Here is a 21,459-nt window from a genome sequence, read left to right as displayed (position 1 = left end):
TCATGTTTCACATCTTATATAACTCAATATATGATATATCTCTATAAAATCAATTATTGGCTTCCTTTTTATATACAAAAGATAGGGCATTTACAAAAATATTTCTACAATGAGTTGTTAATCGATCCAGCTACAATACACTACAGTGTAGCATCAAACTTAATACAAATATGTCGTTTTTGTTGTTAAATAAATGAACTGGATTGTATTATATACAGCGTAATAGAGAGATTAATCAAATCGATCTATTACATAATACAACCACTCATGACAGATTCTCTAACCCCTCTTTCTAAAAACACTATTAATCCACTAATCAAGTGACACTTTTATACTTGTATTAATGTGAGTAAAATTTAAAACTTACTCTAACGAAAATAGAAATTATTATCGTTAGACCAATCAATCATGCGTAAAATGGAACAACTTGTCAAAAACATGCAGTAAGTACAATGATCAAATATGAAATGATCTCAAACACTTGTATTTGTTGTGCCTGTTTTGGGCTTTTAGGAAATGATCTTTCGTCCAAAAAAATGGCGATCAAATACGTATACGCAAGTGCCTCATCGAGTACGAGAATCCCGCGTTCTACGGTCAATTGTGAATAGACGATCAAACTCGACGGAAAGCAGGGGACCCAATCAGGACAGCCCAACCGTGCACTCTCACGTGCGCACCTGTCTCTTATGTCGGCTTATGCTCCTTTGCTTTTCGCCTCGTTCTAAACCCTAGATCCCCACCGCAAATCACACCCCGAACACATAACGTGGCACGATCTCGTCCCTTCCCTTTTCAATTTCCTCGATGACCGTGAACCGTACGAGATTGTTGTCGCGTCCCCAGCACAAAGTTATTGGATTGGCACTCGGGTGGCCCCTTATTAGTCAAAATTCCGACTTGGGTCCCACGTACTCTCTCTTCTTTTCTTTCTTACGATGCAAAGATTTTTCAGTGTGACCGGCACATGAGTTAGTACATCACGTGTCATTATATAAATAGTAAAATATATACGTTAAAAGGTTAATAATTTAAAAAATAAAATTTCTAATCAATTACATAAAAAATTTCTACTAGCTGTGGTATTGGACTTTTCCACTGTACGGACATTAGGGAGTCATGATCCAAGAGGAAAATTATTTTCTTTTCTAATTATCTAAATTAAGTTTGTCAAGAAACATGAAAACGTCACTTGATATTATGATATTATATTCAAGTAATATTTTTTTTTTTACTTGTGAATAAGAATTTTAGGTTTCATGTTTAATTTGAAATAAAATATTATTATTAGTTTATTGTAAAATTTTGTCTATATTTTTACCTTTTTAATGTAGATTATATTCTACGTATTATAAAACAGAAAACTTTGCCAATATATACATTCGTGTATGTGTTTTCTCCCCAGTTACTATGCGAGAGAGAACTCGGTGGCCGGAGTCAGTATACAAAGCTTTAGCTTGTAATATGTACAAAACTGTCGTATATATAGATTTGTTCATTACTGTAGAACTATGACTCTTTAAATTGACAAACAAATAATAGCAAAAATATTGAAGGTTTTTTTTTTTTTTGGTCAAACGATAGATTTTGTTAGACTAGATGTTAGATTAGCCATCGATGGGGTTTAAACTCATGCCACATGCAAGGGATCAACACATTTCCACCACTGTAGTAAAAAGCCACTTACAAATGCTGAAGGTTTCTTGAATCCCTATCAAAATTAAAAGTTTACGCTGGTTACAAATATTAACATGAAACATCTTCCTGCAACTTCTTCATTTATTAATGCAGCAAATTATTTGATCAGATGCACTTAATATATTGTTAACCAAGTCTGTCAAATCTTTTTAAAATCTCAAGCCAGTTCACAAATTATTTTATCAAATTTTCCGTAATTAGTGTTTATTGTATATTGAAGAAAAAAGCTCATCTACCACGGTGGATGTTCGTGATAAATTGCAATTTACCACGGATATTGTGCCCGTTAGTATTCTGGATGTGGTAAAAAGTCTTTGTTTCTACCACGGGCTATGCCCGTTGTAAAATGCAGTGTAACCACGAATTATGCCCGTGATAAATTGAGAGCTAACACCACGTGCTATGGTCATTGTGGATTACAAATTGATCACGGCTAGTGCCTGTTATTAAAAAAAATTCAAAAATTAAAAATTAAAAAATTATTTAATAAATAAATAAATAAATATATATATAATTCTTTTACCCAATATATTTATTTACAAAATTGCACATTTACACAAAATCACTGAGTTTTACTTTACATATATGTACCAAAACATGCATAGGCTTTTTTTCACACTCCAAAACAAAACTGATCAAGCCCTAGTTCCAACCTTGATCCTCCAATGATATTCGTCTTCTCTACAATCGTTTCTTCAAGAAGACACACATCTCCAGCACGCCAATCACACTTCAAATTTGCAGGTACCTGTAAATGTAGTAGTTGATATGAGTTATAAACCCTCATGAATTAGAACTACCAACCACCTATGAGACACAAAGGAAAAATATCAAGCTTAGCAATCAAAACTTATCACTAAAGGACATCATATACAAAAAAAAATTAAATCCACAAAATAAATTACACAAAGGCCTAAGCAATCATGGTCCAATTGAGTACATGGTGCCTGTAAAAAATAAATGATCGCTAGAATTCAAGGCTCCTTTTTTATTTCAAACCAACTGTCATAGATTGACTTTCTTACTAGAAGAGTATTGTGACATGAAAAACAATAGTGAAAATCTAGAAAGAGAGACACAAAGAGACCTCATGTATTAGTATCAAGCATATGAATACCAATGTGCATGCTTTCCTCTGTGTGTGTGAGAGAGAGAGAGAGAGAGGAGAGATGACAGTTTTCCATGGGGCTTACATTACAGTAATTAAGCAGGGGCCATTTACATGCATTGGTTTTATATGTCCATAATTGCCCTTAATTTTGCATGAGATGGACTAATTATTAAAGAAAAGGTAACAAATATAAATTGTATTGTAGAAAGATTCTACACAACAATTGTACGTATCTTTACATTATGAGACACAACTCTTGCTAATTCCAAGAGATAAAAAAATAGCTATGGAATTCATTTGAGATCTCCTTTTGCATTGCTTTGGAATTTAGCATATCTTATCGCAATACCTGATTATCAAACGCTTGTTGAAAAAGACTTTTGTCAGCATTTAACTATGTTTATACCATATTTAGGGCCTCGTATTTAGACCTCGTATAAATACTCAGGGAACTTAAATGTAATTATGTGATAAAGGAAGGGGAAAATATGTAATAAGTGAGGAGTCTTTATTCTATAAAAGGACCCCTCACCCTCACAATTGGGGGAGGCCAATTCTGAAGCCTTTTCACCCCTCTCACATCTCCTCTCACATTACAAAGGTTTCTCTCCCTCACATTCCTCTCCTAAATACGTAATTAGTGTGGACGTAGCCCAAACCTTGGGGTGAACCACGATACATCTTGTGTTATTTACATTACATGCAGATTCACGGTCGGATTTACGTTGTTCCAAGACCTCCGGTTTTGTGCATCAACATTTGGCGCCTTCTGTGGGAATCGACACGAAAAGCTATGTCGGTTCTCTTTTATTTTTTCATCAAATCTCACACTGTTCGCCGTGAGTCTGCAGAAACCCAACACCCACACTCAGAATCACTCCCACTCCTACTGTTTTTGGTAGCTTAACTCTCCAACTACCCAAAAACCCACTTCGTTTTCCATTTTCTAGTGAGAAAAAGAAACAAAAAAAAAAACCAAAAGAGAGAGACGAGCAGTTCTCCGCCATTAATGTTTCTCGGCAACAAAGCGTGAGCACTCTCACACTCTTAACGCTCTCACTTGTCGCAAAGCATTCGATTAATCACAAAATGGAGCTGAGCAAGGTAACCTTAGAGATCTTCACGAAGCTGGAGTAGAAGTGGTTCTCCCACTGCCAAACCGCCAAGAAGACTCGAATCCTCAGCATCAACGCCGGTAGCACCACCGGCATAGTCGCCGGAGCCACCTTGATCCACCTCGAAGATCAGATCCGACCCAAAACCGATGATGCCCACGCTCAAATCGTCGACTTCTTCGACCTCGTCACCGGTATTGGCATCGAAGCCGTCCTCGCCACCATGCTTGTCGCCAATGACGGCTCCGGCAGCCCTCTCTACACCGCATCATTACATGCCTTACGGGGCGGCTCCTCATCATCCTCACCACAATCCGTAGCAGCAGCAGCCTCAGACCGTGGCATATCAGCAGCCGTTGAAGCAGCTGTAGCAGCAACAGTCACCGTCACAAAAACAGGGGCCCAACGACGAGGTCAGACCATCTGGGTTGGTGACCTTCAATACGTAGAACTTCAGGTACTCTGTCTCTCCAGCAAGGTGATCTCCGGCGACCTGCCGGATAGTTGGTCTCCAGCCTCGAGGGCCTCAAATTTCTCAACGTCTCCGACGATGCGCTGGCAGGAAGAATCCTAAAAATTCTCACTTCTTTACAAAACCTCACTGTAATTTCTTTGAGGAGTAACTAATTTTCTGGAAATCTACCGACTGGCTTTTAAGTCCGTTGAGGTTCTGGATCTCTCCTCCAACCTCCTCGACGGGACTCAGCCTCTCGACTTCGGCGATGAAAACCTGTGCTACTTGAACTTCTCCTACAACAAAATCTCTGGGAAATTTCCAGTTGGTTTCACGAAAAGGGTTCCGGAGGTCTTGGAACGAACTTAACCTCTCTTTCTACAAACTTGACCAGATCGATACCGGACTCGCGACCTCTATTCAGTCAGAAAACACATTAGTTTGTGGGAAACAGTGAGCTCTGTAGGAAGCCATTGAAGACCCTCTGTCCCATTCCTTATACTCTGTCCACACCGCCGAACATGACAACTAATACCAGTTTTTTCTCGACGATTGCTGCCATTCCCAGAACGTTTAATATCGGCCCGGAAGCAAACACTTCTAAGGGAGCAAATGGGAATCAGAATCAGTCGCAGAGCAGTTTGCAACCTGGCACGATCGCCTGCATTGCCATCGGAGACTTGGTCGGAATAGCTGCACTAGGATTGGTGATTCTCTATGTCTACCAAGTTAGGAAGAGAAAAAGTCTCAAGTTAAAAGGTGGTAGTACCAAAGACCTGGAAAAGCTCCCTTTACTCGGTTTTTCTTTGTTGATGGATGGGCACAACTTGTCCAAGGAAAGCAAGTGGGTTGGCAAACAAAATGATTACCTGCAGTGATGATTTACTCTAGGGATTTGAAGATTATAAAAAATTGCGCCTAAAGGATCCCATTAGGCAGGGATGGGGAACATGGATGGGCAAAGAAATGGAGTGGAGAAAAAGAAAAAAATAGAGTGATGGGCACGACCATGTTGTCCAAGAAAAGCAAGGAGAGTTAGCCCTCCAGTTTCGCCAAGAGACAGAGACAGAGACGCAATGGAAAGCAAAAGGAAAAGAGAAAGAGAAAGCAAAAGCAAGAAATAAACACCCCACCAGAGTGATGTAATTTATTTTATCTTTCGGAGACATATGTATAAACCCCATTAAAGGGTAATATGTATAAACCCCATTAGAGGGTAATAATAAAAAATAAAAATAAAAAACGAAAAGCCCAAAATAAATGGGCTGAAATGTTGTGTGGAGGACAAAGGTCCATAAGCCCAAAATAGCTCCAACCAGGCGATCAAAAGTACGCCCAGTACTCCACACTTATTCGGCAACCCGCCGCTATTACCATCAACCAGGTGATCAAAAGTACGTCAGTACTCCAAAATTATTCGGCAACCCGCCGCTATTACCACCAACCAGGTGATGAAATGTACAACTCGTACTCTAATATCATTTGGCAACTAGCCATTCATGCCACCAACCAGGTGATGAGATGTACAACCTGTACTCTAATTTGGTAACTAGCCATGCATGCCACCAACCAGGTGATGAAATGTACAACTTGTACTCCCCTTCATGCCACCAACCAGGTGATTAAAAGTACGCATAGTACTCCAAATTATACATGAGCACTACTCATGTCATTCATACATAAACATTCATGAGCACCACTCATGATAATCATACATAAACATTCATAATCATCATTCATGTTAACATTCATGAGCATCACTTATGACAACATCCATGAGCATCACTCATGACAACATCCATGAGCATCACTCATGTCAATCAAACATTCATAAGCATCACTCATGTCAATTAGCTTCAAAAGCTTCATTTACAGAGCTATAGTTTCAAAAGCTTCATTTACAAAAGCTCTAGCTTCAAAAGCTTCATTTATAGAGCTCCAGCTTTAAAGCTTCACTTACAAAACTTCACTTACAAAGCTTCAGTGCAGGGTATACAAATACCGCCTCCGAACAACCGCCACTTCGGCCCATACATGGATTCAATTTGAAGTCTCCAGCCAACAGACTCTATTGACCGAAGACTTGGGGGACTACATTATGTACCATTTATTGGGCCTCAACTGGGCCTCATGAAAAATACTTGGGGGACTTAGCCCATTATTTATGTATTAAGAAGCAAGCCCTTATTCTATAAAAGGGACTCCCTCACTTTCATTAGAGAGCACCCATCACTTATGTATTGAAGAGCGAGCCTTTATTCTATAAAAGGGACTCCCTCACCTTCATTAGAGAGCAACGTCGCCAGCTGAGCAACCGCCTCGCCGCGAGCATCAACTCTAGCCTATCATTTACGTATTGAAGAGCGAACCCTTATTCTATAAAAGGGATCCCCTCACCACTATTAGAGAGCATCGCCGCCTACTGAGCAACCGCATCGCCGCGAGCATCAACTCTAGCCAATCCTTCATGTATTGAGGAGCGAACCCTTATTCTATAAAAGGGACTCCCTCACAATTAGGGGAGGCCAATTCTGGAACCTTCTCACCCCTCTCACATCTCCTCTCACATTACAAAGGTTTCTCTCCCTCACAATCCTCTCATAAATACATAATCAGTGTGGACGTAGCCCAAACCTTAGGATGAACCACGATACATCTTGTGTTATTTACATTACTTGCAGATTCACGATCGGATTTACGTTGTTCCAAGACCTCCGATTTTGTGCATCAACATATGGCGCCGTCTGTAGATAGCGACATAAAAAGTTATGTCGGTTCTCTCTCAATTTTTCACCTCCGCCGTGAATCTGCAAAATCACAAAAAAAAAACCCATAAACAGAAAAGATACCCATATCCATCTCGCTGATCTCTCTCCCCTATCTCTCTCTCTAAAACTTTATGTGCAGATCTTGAGAGTTAAATCGGAAGGCATCGTCTCCATTCGAATTGAAGCATAGGCCATTATATAGCTTCAAAAACTCCAACCTTTCTCTATTGAAGCCTGGAACGTCACCAGTAATCAAAGACATCAAAGCCATGCGATACATGTGATATGCGATGAACAGTGCACATCAATGGCTGAGATCTGCCATCAATGGCCCTCGTCGCCATCGGCGGTCGATTCAAAGAGCTTCTGAAGAAGTACGGTAAGGTTGCACTGGGCGTCCATTTCTCAGTCTCAACTGCCTCGATCGCCAGCCTCTATGTCGCCATCAAGAGCAACGTCGGCGTCGAATCGCTGCCCGCCAAGCTTCACATGGGGAACGTGTCCTTCAAAGACGAAACCCCCCCAAGCTTCACATCGGGAAACAGGCAATCGACGGCTGTGGTGGTGGAGAATGAGAGGAATCGGACGGCTGAGCTCACGGCTTCGACTGGTGGGGCTCTGAAATTGGCTTTGCTCTGCAACAAGGCTTTACTTCCTATTCGAGTTCCGATCCCTCTGTTCATCAAGACCGGCGGACTAAGGACGAAGCAAGCGGGGAGAGGATCGTGCCGTGGAAGTTAGGCGCCGCCGAGAAATGCACACTCTTCGGGACTAATGTATTTGTCATTTGAATCGGCTGTCAATTTTGTCTACTCTGTTCTGTTCGATTAGTGCTTTGAATTTTCTGAATTTTTGGAACCCCGGAGAGGCGGTAGCCATGGGGTTTTTGCTTAAAGAAGCGCTCAAGAGGCTGTGCGGCGCCAATCAGTAGGCGTACGTTGTCTTCTGGAAGATCGGCTGCAAGAACCCTAATGGCATTCAACAAAAGAAAAGTAGTGGAAAAGGAAAAAAGGCAAGCCCAAGGCCATATGTGATCTGTTCTCTGCCTGCTTTTCTTTCCTACTATAGCTACCCGGACTTCAAATCTCAGTACCATTTTCCAGAGAGAGATAGAGACAGAGAGAAAGAGGGGAGAAAGATAGAGATGTACTATTACTATTACTCGGGAAGATAAGCATGGAATTTGACTAGAGGAACAGATACCCAACTCATATCTCCCAGTCTTTATTCACCGGAAAACCACTCATTTCCTTACTTCCTTAGTGATTTTCCGGCACCATCTACCGCATGGTAGATACCGGCTCTCTACGTTTTCGGGGAAATCTGGACCTCGGAGCCCAGAAATTCAGACCCAGTAACCCAAATTGGCACCCCAACCAAATACCCGTTTTTGGGCATCCTCCGCCGCTGCCATAACTCCTACCACTTTTTCTGTCTCTCCACCAGGTTTACTATCCCTACCCACCACCGCCAATCAGCGAAGTTGTCCCATACGCGCCGTTCTCCGCACCGGCCACATACGTTAGCACGGCGGCTATTGTATGCCTACCGTTGTAGGCGACAACGGCAGCGACGAGGGTAGTGCTTTTGAGCGGAGTGCCGAGTGACGTCAGCGAGAGGACGGTGAGGAGGGAGATGAAGGGGTTCGGGGAGGTGAGGTCGGTGCAGATGGACAGGGCGTGCGATGGGATCGTGACCGTCCACTTCTACAACCTCATCTCCCAAGTTCCGTGGGCATAAACACATCAGAACTTCCTCCTCACATTGTCGTTGAAATGCCAGCTTTATCACTAACAATGAGTCAGGAAAACATTTTTAAGTGGAGAAAGAAAGAATGAGATAAGATAGAAGTGGGTGATATAATATGTGAGATAGAGACAGACAAAGCAACCAATGAATATGAATTTCTTAAAGAGGGGTGCATGCAAGCACATGCGGGTTGATAACCTCCAAAGAAAGTGGTCGCAGGGCTGATAAGTGATAACCTCCAAAGATGTTCTTTACAAATAGACAGCAGCGCAGAGACAGAGAGATATGCGGTGGAAAAGAGAAAACAGAAACAAAAGCAAAAGCAAAAGAGAAAGCAAAAGCAAGGAATAAACCCCCCATCAGAATGATGTGATTTACCTTTTTGACAAACGTATGATGTAATTTATTTTTCTTATCTCTCGAAGACACCTGTATAAACCCCATCAGAGGGAAATAATACTAAAAAATAAATAAAAAAATAAAAAAAATAAAACCCAAAATAAATGGGCTGGCATGTTGTGGAGGGCGAAGGCCCATAAGCCCAAAATAGCACCAACCAGGTGACCAAAAGTACGCCCAGTACTCTACAATTATTCGGTAACCTGCCTCTATTATCACAAACCAGGTGACCAAAAGGACGCTCAGTACTCCAAAATTATTCGGCAACCTGCCGCTATTACCACCAACCAGGTGATGAAATGTACAACCCGTACTTCAATATCATTTGGCAACTAGCCATTCGTGCCACCAACCAAGTGATGAAATGTACAACCCGTACTCTAATATCATTTGGCAACTAGCCATTCATGCCACCAACCGGGTGATGAAATGTACAACCCGTACTCTCCTTCATGCCACCAACCAGGTGATCAAAAGTACGCCCAATACTCCAAATTATACATGAGCATTACTCATGTCATTCATACATACACATTCATGAGCATCACTCATGACAATCATACATAAACATCTATGACCATCATTCATGAACATCACTCGTGTTAACATTCATGAGCATCACTCATGTTAACATTCATGAGCATCACTCATGACAACATCCATGAGCATCACTCATGTCAAACAACATAAACATTCATGAGCATCACTCATGTCAATCAGCTTCAAAAGCTTCATTTACAGAGCTCTAGCTTCAAAAGCTCCATCGTCAAAAGCTTCATTTACAGAGCTCTAGCTTCAAATCTTCACTTGCAAAGCTTCACCTACAAAGTTTCAGTGCATGATATGCAAATACCGCCTCCGAACAACCGCCACTTCGGCCCATACATGGATTCAATTTGAAGTCTCCAACCAACAGACTCTATTGACCGAAGACTTGGGGGACTACATTACGTACCATATATTAGTCATCAACTAGGCCTCATAAAAATACTTGGGGGACTTAGCCCATTATTTATGTATTAAGGAGCGAGCCCTTATTCTATAAAAGGGACTCCTTCACTTTCATTAGAGAGCACCCATTATTCATGTATTGAGGAACGAGCCCTTATTTTATAAAAGGGACTCCCTCACCTTCAACGCCACAAACCGAGCCAACAAAGGCAACATAAGCCATGAGCCGAGCAGCCTCTCATCATGTGTTACTTCTAGTTGAGCATCATTTTAGATTGAACATCGCCTCATATCGAAGATCAGTTCAAGACAACATCTAATTACTTCGGCCCACACATGGACTGAATTTCAAGTCTCCAGCCAAACGACTCTCTTGACTAAAGATTTGGGGGACTACTGTTTATACCATATTTAGGGCCTCATATTTAGATCTCGTACAAATACTCGGGGACTTAAATGTAATTATGTGATAAAGGAATAGGCAAATATGTAATAAGTGAGGAGTCCTTATTCTATAAAAGGACCCCTCACCCTCATAATTAGGGAAGGGCATTTCTGGAGCCTTCTCACCCTTCTCAACACTCTCACTCTCAGAGCTCTCTCTCTCTCCCTCACTTCTCAGAGAAATACAATACAATCAATGTGGACGTAGCCCAAACCTTGGGGTGAACCACGATACATCTTGTGTTATTTACATTACATGCAAATTCACGGTCGGATTTATGTTGTTCCAAGACCTCCGGTTTTGTGCATCAATAAACTACAAAAACAGAAAAGAAAGGAAAATAAATATGACAATTAGTAGATACTAAAATTAGAACTATATTGCGTATTCATTAATTAGTTGCAAGACGAATTAAGGAAACGAAAAACCAAGGGATTTAAATAATTCATACAAAATTAGACTAATATTAGGACTATATTGTATATTCATTAATTAGTTGCTAATTCATCATGACTTTAAAACGTTGTGTGACTACAGATCACATGTATATTTGTAAAAAATGAAGAAAAAAAAAATTAATGAAGACAAATCGAACAATAACATTCAAAATAGAAGGCAAATCGAACAATCCTAGATTCCTAAATCCCCTCTTATTGAATGAACGTGGTGAACTCACAACAAAGACAGTGAACAAAAGAAATTCAAATAAGTCATTCTTAATTTGACCTGTAAAAAATCAAATGAAATACCTATTTTTACCCAAACCATTCGAAATTCGAAGTAAGAAGAAGGCCCTTCCTAGAAGGGGAAAGCAAACTTCTTCCTTTCTTCTCTAGTGCTGGATTTGTGAATTCCTCAATGTGATTGATACAATCCTGACCTAACGCAAAAAAGCAAAAAAATCGTATTAATAATGATCGCATAAACTATGCGCCAGAATAATTAATAAGGGAATTTGTGAATGCATTGCACAACAAATGAGTTAAACCACCAAATGAAGCCAAAGAACGCACATTATAACCATTTTTCTTGGGTCCGGCATATTGTGGAATTTGTTGAAATGTGAATATTCATTTTTCCCTATTCTCTGAAGATTCTGCCTAAAACCGAACGTACCGCATCCAATATTAAAATTCACACATGCATAAAAACAGAGGGAGAGAGAGAGAGGAGGGAACAATTCAATACCAATCCAATTCTAGACTTTTGGATTCATGAATTTCTTGGCATGCAATTTGGTATTTTTGTTTGGGAAAATTGAAGCAAGAAACAGAAGACTTCATCCTAAGTGGGGTTGTAGTGCTGGTGATTTAGCGAAGTATAAAGAACGGTTTCATTTGTATCAGGAGGAAAAACAGTTTCTTTCGGGGAAGTGGTAGTGTGGGTGCAGTTGGAGGTTCATCACGTCTTCATCCCTTCTCCATTTTTGTCTTATTTTATTTATTTTATTTTATTTAACTTTTCCAACATTTACTTTTTAATTTCTAGCTTTTCAAATTTTTATGACAAAACTATCCCTGCGAATTTGTTTTCATTATTTTTGGTCAATTTTACTTTTTGGTGAAGCCTTGAGACACCAAAGTGTACCTGTGGCTTTCTAATATTAGAGATATTAACTTTTATTATGTTAGTTGTTTTACAATTATGTCATCATTGGGACTCTCTTATAGCCATAAAACTAAAAGTATATTGGATGTTATAGGATTTAAAAGTTAAACAGAAGTGTAGTATTTCAAATATAGTAATAAATAATAAATTATGAAAGAAATATTTTGTTGCAATCAATAATCAATATAGTAATAAATAATAAGTAATATAATGACTCTAACTATATTAAAAAAAACATAACAACATCCACCACGGGCCGATGGCTTGGTGAATTTTCAAAAGGTTGTGTGGTCATTTGAAGTAACCACTACGAGCATATCGCGTGGTGGTTTTGATATTCCATCACGGGATTAAAAACCATTGTAGATTGTTCACTTTTAACAACGGGCCGGAATCTAACTGTGGTGAATTAATATTATCTACCACGAGCTACACTTGACCATGATAATTGAATAGTTTCTATCATGAGCTGTTGATGCCCGTGATGGAATTGACGTGGTATATGTTGTTATGTACTAGTGGAGATCTCCTTTTATTTTGTCTATTAATTATTTTTTGAGTTATTCAAGACTCGAAGGCTAGACAAGAGTACAATAAGAGAGTAATTATGTCATCCCATTAAATGATCTTAGCTTCTCATCCTTTTTGTTAAGTAGTACAATTAAGAAACTAAGACACGTTTAGTTTTGCAGACAGGTTTATACTGGACGACCATGCATCCATTCCATGATCAATCCCTCCCTAACTATTAATTTAGGTTTCACTTTTCAGGTCATTAACATGTATGCAGGGATCTAGTTTGACGAAAGGACACCATGCATGCATGGTTAATATATTTCTAGGTTTTCTCTCTGTCGCATATAGAGGTATTGTCCGTAGGTAGCTAACATAGCTAGACACCTCAAAAAGAAATTGCTTAGATAGCGTTGGAATTAAGAGATCTCAAACCCTCCGCTATACAGTAGTAGTATGAGTACTGTTTACGTTATTTTTTAGTACATCGACAACGTTTAATGGGTTAGATAGTTAGTAGAAATCGATATCAAAGCCACAGAATGTATTAGCGTGAATGTTTTCGTGGAAAGCGTCATATGCTTGTTTATGTTATATAAGCAGGGAATGGTGTTTGTCTGTCGAGAATTCTCACTGCATGCATGCATGCATGTGGATGTACGTGGCCTAGGTTTTAAATTGAGAGATTTAGCATGGTTAGCTATAGGCTTATAGCTGATCAATTAGCTTAGCCCTTTAAGATCGTTTCATAGATTAATTAACCTGTGGTCCTGGTCCTGTCCTTTTCAAAATCTTTTTCTGGAAAGGCATCAGTTTATTAGAATTTATCAAGGCTGCAGTGATAAACTTGTTGGATTCCAACAACAACAAGTGGTATGAGTTCAATCTCTGTAAAGGCATGGAAGCTTTTTGGACTAGGCTGCTAGTGCTAACTAGGGCTGCTACCTCACTTATGTATATAGCTCGTCAATCGGAATTTATTCAGTCCATCGTGATCTTCTATTTGATTGTTTGCGGATTAATTTTAGGGAGTAGGATTATTTTTTTTTTCTTCCTATCTTTCTTTTCCTATTTGAATGGTCACGGTTAAACTATGTCAACTTTTTATATTAATTTTTTATGGAAAAAATGACAAAATAGAGAATGTGAAAAGATGGTATAGAAGAGGATGACACAAGAAGGGAAGGGAATCATAGTCCTAATTTTAGTTGCACCAAAGAACTTATGATCACCTCAATACATGGTTTAATATACTTTTGTCTTCTCTTTTTAAAATGATTTTTTCTTGAAATTTCTATCTTATTTCTAGATCTACAGAAAAAAAGTTCAAAACAAGAGTTTGGAATTAGTTTAAGGGGTGAGGGAGGCTGAGCTAATGAATTAGATTAGTATAAATCTAGGATTCGAGTTCGTCCAATGCAACAAAACATGTTAAACAAGATGATTTTTTTGTTGACAAACAATAAATAATTTCATTTAGCAAGAATATCGATGTTTACTACGTCTGCTAAGATATAAACAACTATATCGATTCTGAAACATCCCAATAAATAAAATGGATTTGAAGATTTAAGTGGTTTATCCCTTAAAATTTGACTACACTCACGGTGTTGCTCGGATTATATTGATTTCAAGACTAAAATTAATGCTCGGTAATAAATGAACTCTCTTTTCATTATTTGACCCCAATACAGGAGGTTTCCCAACCCTTTATATAGCCCTCAATGAACCCCTTAGCCTTGGGTCTTCCCAACTTGGCATTCAATGCACCACCTCTCTGTAGACTATCATATTGACACCATTACACCTATCAACCAGACATTCGACGATGAAGTGATATGTGTTCAGTTGAAATCACGCGTTCTGTTAAAGTGATGAGGGTGGAGCGGTTGTCCAACCCTACCTCTCCGAGCGCCATTTGGACAACCTTTACATCCCATCCTAGGTCTTTGCCACTGATGGTGAGCTGCCATGTGGCCTGATTGGCATCTAGATAGACCTGTTGTTGAAGACTTGGACCATAAAGTTGTCAGCTGCCCATGTGACCTTGTAGAAAGCTCTTTGCATATCCTTGACGGACTGAACTCATAGGCGATCGACTTTAGCGCTTGAGGGTATCCTCTTCTAAGCCCTTTGGGCTTTGGGCTTTGGGCTTTGGGCTTCTCGATCTCCCTTGAGTTTTCGTGTCTTCTTTCTCGACGTGCACCATTATATGGGCCTAAAAATGCCCAAGATTAACAAGTATCATTTTCATTTCTGACATATTCTATGTTTACTAATACAAGAAATAAACACGATTATCAGACATTAATATCTCTATTTTATACTTGAACAATCAGGTATGAGATTACTAACAATCATGTATTGTTCTTATTCATGTAATGTGATGGATGTAGCAAATTCATGCATGTAACGGTCCTTAAGTACAAAAAATTCTAAAGAAAGGATTGTCCTGCACCTTCTCTCTAGACTTTCTCCCTTCCGCATCCCTGTTTTGATTCGCCAATAATTCTCCCAGATGCCCTTCGGGCCGGCCCTTGGCGGCCTCTTCAACTTAAGTGGTGACCTCCCCCCTAGTGGTGTCTTCATCTCTCCTTTTCTTCTGCCTCCATCAAAATCCTCATCTCCTTCAGCCAAAGATTTTCTGCCTATTGCTTTGGCCCTCCATCCCCGACTTGCTCCGCCTTGCGCTCCCCTATACTCGCCACCTGCCACCAGATCTGAAAGCTTATGCATGACGATGTCTTTATTTCGCATGACTGCTCCTGTCCTTATCTTTTGACTTGTTTCTACAGCGGTGGGGTTCTTTGGCAGCGCCGGTGGCAGCTGTGTGGGTCTAAGATTTGGTGTTAGGGTTGAATAATGTTAGGTGGCCCAAATTTACAAATGGACAACTAATAAAAATAAATACGTTAATCAAGACTTAAGTAATAGTCTAATTATTAATAACTACGTCATATAGTTTAAATAGATGATTTCTTAATGTTACCCATCCTCGAGTTCTTTTACTTTTTGGATTTTAGCGTTATGTTTGGGTTGATGTGTATTTTTCTTTTCTTTCTTTTTTCTTCTAGTTTTTCTAGTGGGTTGTGGAAACTGGATTGGACATTTTGTATTTTTGGACTGTTCGTTAGTTTTCCTTAAATAAAATGCACTCGAAAGAAGAAGAATAAGAAGAAGATAGGGTTGTCTTGCACAGTTGTACTTGGTGTATTGGATCAGATGACATTGGGCCTAATATTGTAAACAAACCCACCCAATATTGGACCTGAAAATTTGAATGTAGGGCCTTGTTGAAAAGTTCAATTTGGAGCCCAACCAAAAGCAAGCTTGAGGCCCATAATTTCACACCCGCCGAAAGTAGATATTTCATTTATTCTGATTTCAGCGCCACCGACACCAGGCGTAGATATCCTTCTTCTCTCTCCTCTCTCTCTCTCTCTCTCTCTCTCCCCCTATCAGAAGCAGAGGAGTACAGAGATCATCAATCATGGGTTCTCTGCCTCCTTTTTCCTCAGACGTCATCAATCCGCATTCTCCTCCCAATACCAAAACCACCACCACCACAACAACCACCCAATTCTCCTCCGCCTCCTCTTGCATTGACGAAACTACCCTCCTAAATCTTTTCAAATCCCAACAGAGCCACCTCAACTTCTTCTTCCAGCACCTGGACCTGCCCCAGACACTGGCCTTCACCCGCACCCTACTCCTCCAATCCTCCGCCGGCGCCACTATATTTTTCTCCGGCGTCGGCAAGTCCGGCTTCGTCGCCCACAAGATCTCCCAGACCCTCGTCTCCCTCGGCATCCGCTCCGGCTTTCTCTCCCCTCTCGACGCCCTCCACGGCGACATCGGCGCCCTCTCCAAAACCGACGTTTTGGTCCTCTTCAGCAAGTCCGGCACCACCGAGGAGCTCCTCCGCCTCGTCCCCTGCGCCAAGGCCAAAGGCGCCTTCCTCATCTCCGTCACCTCCGTTGACGGCAATGCCCTTGCCTCCCTCTGCGACATGAACGTGCATTTGCCAGTGGAGCGAGAACTCTGCCCCTTCGATTTGGCTCCGGTCACCTCCACCGCCATCCAAATGGTCTTCGGCGACACCGTCGCGATCGCGCTCATGGGCGCCAAAAGTCTCACCAAAGAACAATACGCCGCCAATCACCCCGCCGGCAGGATCGGCAAATCCCTTATCTTCAAGGTCCGATCTTGCTTTTCCCCCAATTTCAATCATCTTCAATCCAATTCTAGCGTTTTGCTTTTCTTCTAATTTCTGGAATTTTGCAGGTCAAAGATGTAATGAAGAAGGAAGACGAGCTTCCGGTGTGCAAGGAAGGGGACCTGATAATGGAGCAGCTGGTGGAGCTGACGAGCAAGGGATGCGGTTGCCTGCTTGTGATCGACGCCGAGCACCGCCTGATCGGCACGTTCACCGACGGAGATCTGCGGCGGACTCTCAAGGCCAGTGGGGAAGCTATCTTCAAGCTCACGGTTGGGGAAGTGTGCAACAGACACCCCAGAACAATTGGTCCCGACGCCATGGCGGTTGACGCCATGCAGAAGATGGAAGCACCACCGTCGCCGGTTCAGTTCTTGCCCGTCATCAATGATCAGAATCAAGTGATTGGGATCGTCACTTTACATGGATTGGTTTCAGCTGGCCTCTGAAATATGTAATTCATTATCTATGTATGATTCGATAATTCTTTATATACCACATTTGTTCTACAATTTAATACGAAGATTATCAGTTCTTCTCTGTTCACAACGCCCGTTCTTCGTTGCAAAACAGACTGTTAATATGGTATCGATGAGCTGTATCATTGTCGATAACATGTTATCAATTCCAGCAGCATTACATACAACTTAACCATCACTGTCATCACTAATAAGAATTGGACCCCGAGAGCATGGTTCTCTTGGCATTTGATGACCATTTGGAAGCTTCCGAGGAACATTGCTTTTCCCCGGTTGTCTTCCGCGCAGAAGAATGTTAAGATCTGGTATTCTATCGTCGAAGTCTGAGGAGCTTGTTTCACTTGTACTTGCAGATGAAACATCGCAGAATCCATGCCTTCACTTCCTGCCTAATTCGAGAGATGGACTCTTTCTGTTTAACATTATCCAACTTTCTAAAACACGTTTAACATTTTCAGCGACGGATGCAACATGAGAGCAATAGAAATGATTAAATCTTACCCAAGGAAAAGATGAAAAGCACATTCCTACACGAGTCTGAGGCGCCAAACTATGACAAGTGTCATGGCTTTCAAAAGAAAGAAGAGAGCCAGGCAATCTGGGTAGATTATTTAGGTTCCAACCTGATGCTACATATTTAGGGTAATCCGACTTTTCCGAAGGATTGGAATCACTGGATGCTGTTGGAAATCCGCTGCCAAGAGCTTTGGTCTCCAAATTATCACCATAAAGCACCTTCAAAGTACACCAAGATGACAATTAATAGCAAGCTTTCACAATAGGAAAGCAAAGGGTAACTAAATGATCGTCCCAATTTATGAACGCACCTCAATTTCCTCAGTTGGAATTTCAGCTATACGTTTATATTCTGCATCAATATTCTCTAGTGATGGCACCCACTTATCTAGGCCACCAGCGATTTCACTTTTGCGGAAACATTGATGCTTGAAATCAGCTGCATAACTCTTAAAATTCTCAAGAGTGAATTCTCATCCAGGTTCTGGTTCAAAACCTTTGACATAAGAATGTTCAGTTTGACCTGGGCTTGAGGTAGATCCACAAGTCCAATCCCACTCTCAAGATTCTTCTTCTCTTCTTTTTTGGGCTTTCATTTAAGCCAACCATTTTACTCAGTGAATACTGATTTCGTAGATCATCAATTCGCTGAATATGGGTAGAAAATGTAGAACTTTTCCATATTTTGTTTCCTTTAATAAGACATGGAGGTTTCCAGTAGGGCGGAGGAATAATCCGACATATACCACATTGCTTTGCTCTTGCACGTATATTTGCAACATACTTAAGAGTGTCTTTAAATTCCTGCAGGACAAAGCCAAACTCCTTTAGAAACTGAAGGACTGAAATTTTATAAGCAAAAATTGAGCATTAAAACAAAGGATTCGCGCGAAGATGTCTGTCCTGGAACAAATGAAAATGTCGTAAAAGTCAGAAAAAGGATCACCGCTTCTGTTGGGTAGAAAAGAGGTGCTTCTTCAAGGAGATCTGTTCTTGCCTCTTCAGGATGCCACCTTCCTGTCACCTATATCAAGAATTCACAAAGATTTTGTAAAAGAGCGAACTGGACACAGTAATAATTTTTTAAAATCAAAGACAAATAAAAAGGTTGAAACTAGTACCTAAGAACTATACAATTCAAAGGGAAGAGAATCAACTTAGTGAATGAAAATCTACCTTCCGGCAACCACTGCAATCTGGACATCCGTGAGTAACACCTTTGGGAAGGCAAGATTTTGCAAGGGGGTCCTGAAAAGCAAAATGTATATAACTTCAGGAAACTATTACTGTGGTGAAATTTTCATACGGTAGCTCTCAACACTTTTCCTTTTGACAAATGATAAGAACACAATACATGCACCAGCAGGGGATTGAGCACCGAATCTCACCCTTCACCATTCTTCCTAAACAGGAAGGAGGTTATGAGGTTCAAAGACCTAGATATTTTCAAGTACATTTCGAGAACATTGTTTACCTATTTAAAAATCTCATCCATGTCAACAGTATAAGAGCAAATACTTCGAAGATACATACAACACTTTTGATAATATTCCGTTTTCTCTAAGCACTAAATCTTGGCATCCTTTTTTATTCCCAGAAAAAAAACTTCAGTATCATCATACTAAGCATAATTAATACTCTTTTCTTTAGCTAAGATGGTTATGAACCATGCAACCTGGAGTTGTTCCTCTCTAGACATATACACAAGCTCCTAATCAGCAGTGTATTTGCAGCATACATAACCAGGTTGAGACTCAAGTGCGATGTACTAATGTGTTTAACAGCAGCAAATAAATATTCACACACGCACACACACAAAGGATGAAGAGAGGAATAGACCGTATTAAAGTGTTCAGAGTCAGATTCCTCTGTGTTGAGATCACTTTGGTCAAAAAGTATCCATGGCCTTCGTCTTTTCAACTTATCCATGTCAGTCAGGTCAGACGTCGTATCCAGCTGGACTGGCTCTTCATTAGAAGCATCAACAAGGGCATTGGAACTATTAGTTTCTTCAGCAGTTTTTTCCCTCTTCAGCATGAAGGATGTACGAGACACAAAACCAGGAGGAACTGAATTATGTGCCATATTCTCACCATGAAGGTAAGTTGTTACTGTGTTCTACAACCAACGGTACTGCAAAAAAGAAGTGAAATATGAAAAATCACTTCAAAGAAAATCAGATACCCATCAAAGTGATTGGTGAATACATCTATTCACAATCTAAAATGGCGTACAGAGAAAACATCGAAGCGGTAACCATTGTCCAACAGTTCACACAAGTTGCACAATTCTAAAGGATGACTAAACAAGAACATATTAGCTCAAGAAAGCCAACAAGATTAAAAGAAACACAGGGATGAAACCGAAACCCCATGTTGGTTCCAAACATACCGATAAGGAGATTGAGGTTTACAATTACAACTTGTGATCACATCTAAATTGAATATTGTCCAGTTCAGTAATTTACACAAGTGTGGCGGGAAAAATTAAAAATTAAACACAGAGAGAAAAACGTGAATAAAAACTGAACAAATAATATAACAAAAAAAAAAATGTAATTAAACTGAAAAATCAAACAATTGAGAATCATCAATCCCATTCAACCGTGCAAACAAATCTTCCCTGCCCAATTAATCACTCAGCATAAAAATAAATTGGGTTTACTCCAATTTGACTAAAACTAAAAATCCAGAAGTTTAAACAATCACTTAGCCCCACACAGCAGTTCTTCATCACTAACAATCACAAAATACACCAAAAATAAAACAAGAAAACACAAGACTCCTACTTTTTGCAGGGGAGTGAAATTAAGGCTTACCCAGAAGCGGAAAATGGCGGGAATTGTTCGTCGTCCGGTTGAAATTCAGGGTTTTTCAAGGAGTTTCAGGTTTTTTGCTGGGCAAATGAACACGATAGGAGTACGACCATGGAAAAGGAGAAGAGAAAAAAATTGTCCAGGACTCTGTGATAGTGTGATTAGAAGGAAATGGACCTTCCCTGGTCCACATATGGTGGGTTCGGCACGGTTTGCGTACCAAAACTCTTATACTAACTATCGCATCAAATTTTCGATTTTATAAAATCTATTATCGTTGTCGTATCAAAATTTTGGCATACCGAAGTTCGGTATTGTCAAATAGTTCTGTTCGCATGGTATGATAATGATAATTGCTATTTTGTTTTGGGACAAATCTTTTTTTTATTTTTTTAACCCAATTCAAAGGCAAAACTTTTTTTTGGTACCTTTATCTCATACATTGTAGCCTAAATTTATCAATTATTCATCATTTACAATTCACACACACAATAATTCAAATGATGCATCAAAATTCATGATGAAAATTAAGCTTACAATCCAAATAAAATTTACGAACCAAAACAAATAGAAGTTAAAGTTTCAAACCAAATGAAATTTGGAACTAAACTTCAAAAAGTAG

At 40.0% G+C, this 21,459-nt stretch overlaps 2 protein-coding genes and 1 pseudogene across 2 annotated transcripts; 2 read left to right on the top strand and 1 right to left on the bottom strand.

Moving 5' to 3' along the window:
* Positions 1-7,473: 7,473 nt before the first annotated feature.
* LOC126622785 (uncharacterized) lies at positions 7,474-8,320 on the top strand. The gene is made up of 3 exons (XM_050291505.1): positions 7,474-7,871; positions 7,978-8,073; positions 8,215-8,320. The coding sequence occupies exons 1-3, from the start codon at positions 7,474-7,476 to the stop codon at positions 8,318-8,320; spliced, it is 600 nt and encodes a 199-aa protein (XP_050147462.1).
* A 7,775-nt stretch (positions 8,321-16,095) lies between these two features.
* LOC126623403 (probable arabinose 5-phosphate isomerase) lies at positions 16,096-17,576 on the top strand. Its single transcript, XM_050292289.1, has 2 exons — positions 16,096-17,009; positions 17,096-17,576. The coding sequence occupies exons 1-2, from the start codon at positions 16,302-16,304 to the stop codon at positions 17,474-17,476; spliced, it is 1,089 nt and encodes a 362-aa protein (XP_050148246.1). The 5' UTR covers positions 16,096-16,301; the 3' UTR covers positions 17,477-17,576.
* Positions 17,577-17,706: 130 nt separating this feature from the next.
* Positions 17,707-21,048, bottom strand: LOC126623402 (putative lysine-specific demethylase JMJ16; annotated as a pseudogene).
* Between the last annotated feature and the right edge of the window lie 411 nt (positions 21,049-21,459).

Source organism: Malus sylvestris, chromosome 5, assembly GCF_916048215.2.
Source record: "Malus sylvestris chromosome 5, drMalSylv7.2, whole genome shotgun sequence".
Taxonomy (NCBI): Eukaryota; Viridiplantae; Streptophyta; class Magnoliopsida; order Rosales; family Rosaceae; genus Malus; species Malus sylvestris.
This window is presented reverse-complemented; position numbering and strand designations above follow the sequence as displayed.

What these genes read in the sequence shown, in the direction of transcription:
- LOC126622785 (XM_050291505.1), top strand. Translation starts at nt 7,474, where the DNA reads ATGGCCCTCGTCGCCATCGGCGGTCGATTCAAAGAGCTTCTGAAGAAG. An exon ending in AAGCAAGCGGGGAGAGGATC is followed by an intron (nt 7,872 to 7,977) that starts GTGCCGTGGAAG and finishes CTGTTCGATTAG; the next exon opens with TGCTTTGAATTTTCTGAATT. An exon ending in AGGCTGTGCGGCGCCAATCA is followed by an intron (nt 8,074 to 8,214) that starts GTAGGCGTACGT and finishes TTCCTACTATAG; the next exon opens with CTACCCGGACTTCAAATCTC.
- LOC126623403 (XM_050292289.1), top strand. Translation starts at nt 16,302, where the DNA reads ATGGGTTCTCTGCCTCCTTTTTCCTCAGACGTCATCAATCCGCATTCT. An exon ending in GCAAATCCCTTATCTTCAAG is followed by an intron (nt 17,010 to 17,095) that starts GTCCGATCTTGC and finishes GGAATTTTGCAG; the next exon opens with GTCAAAGATGTAATGAAGAA.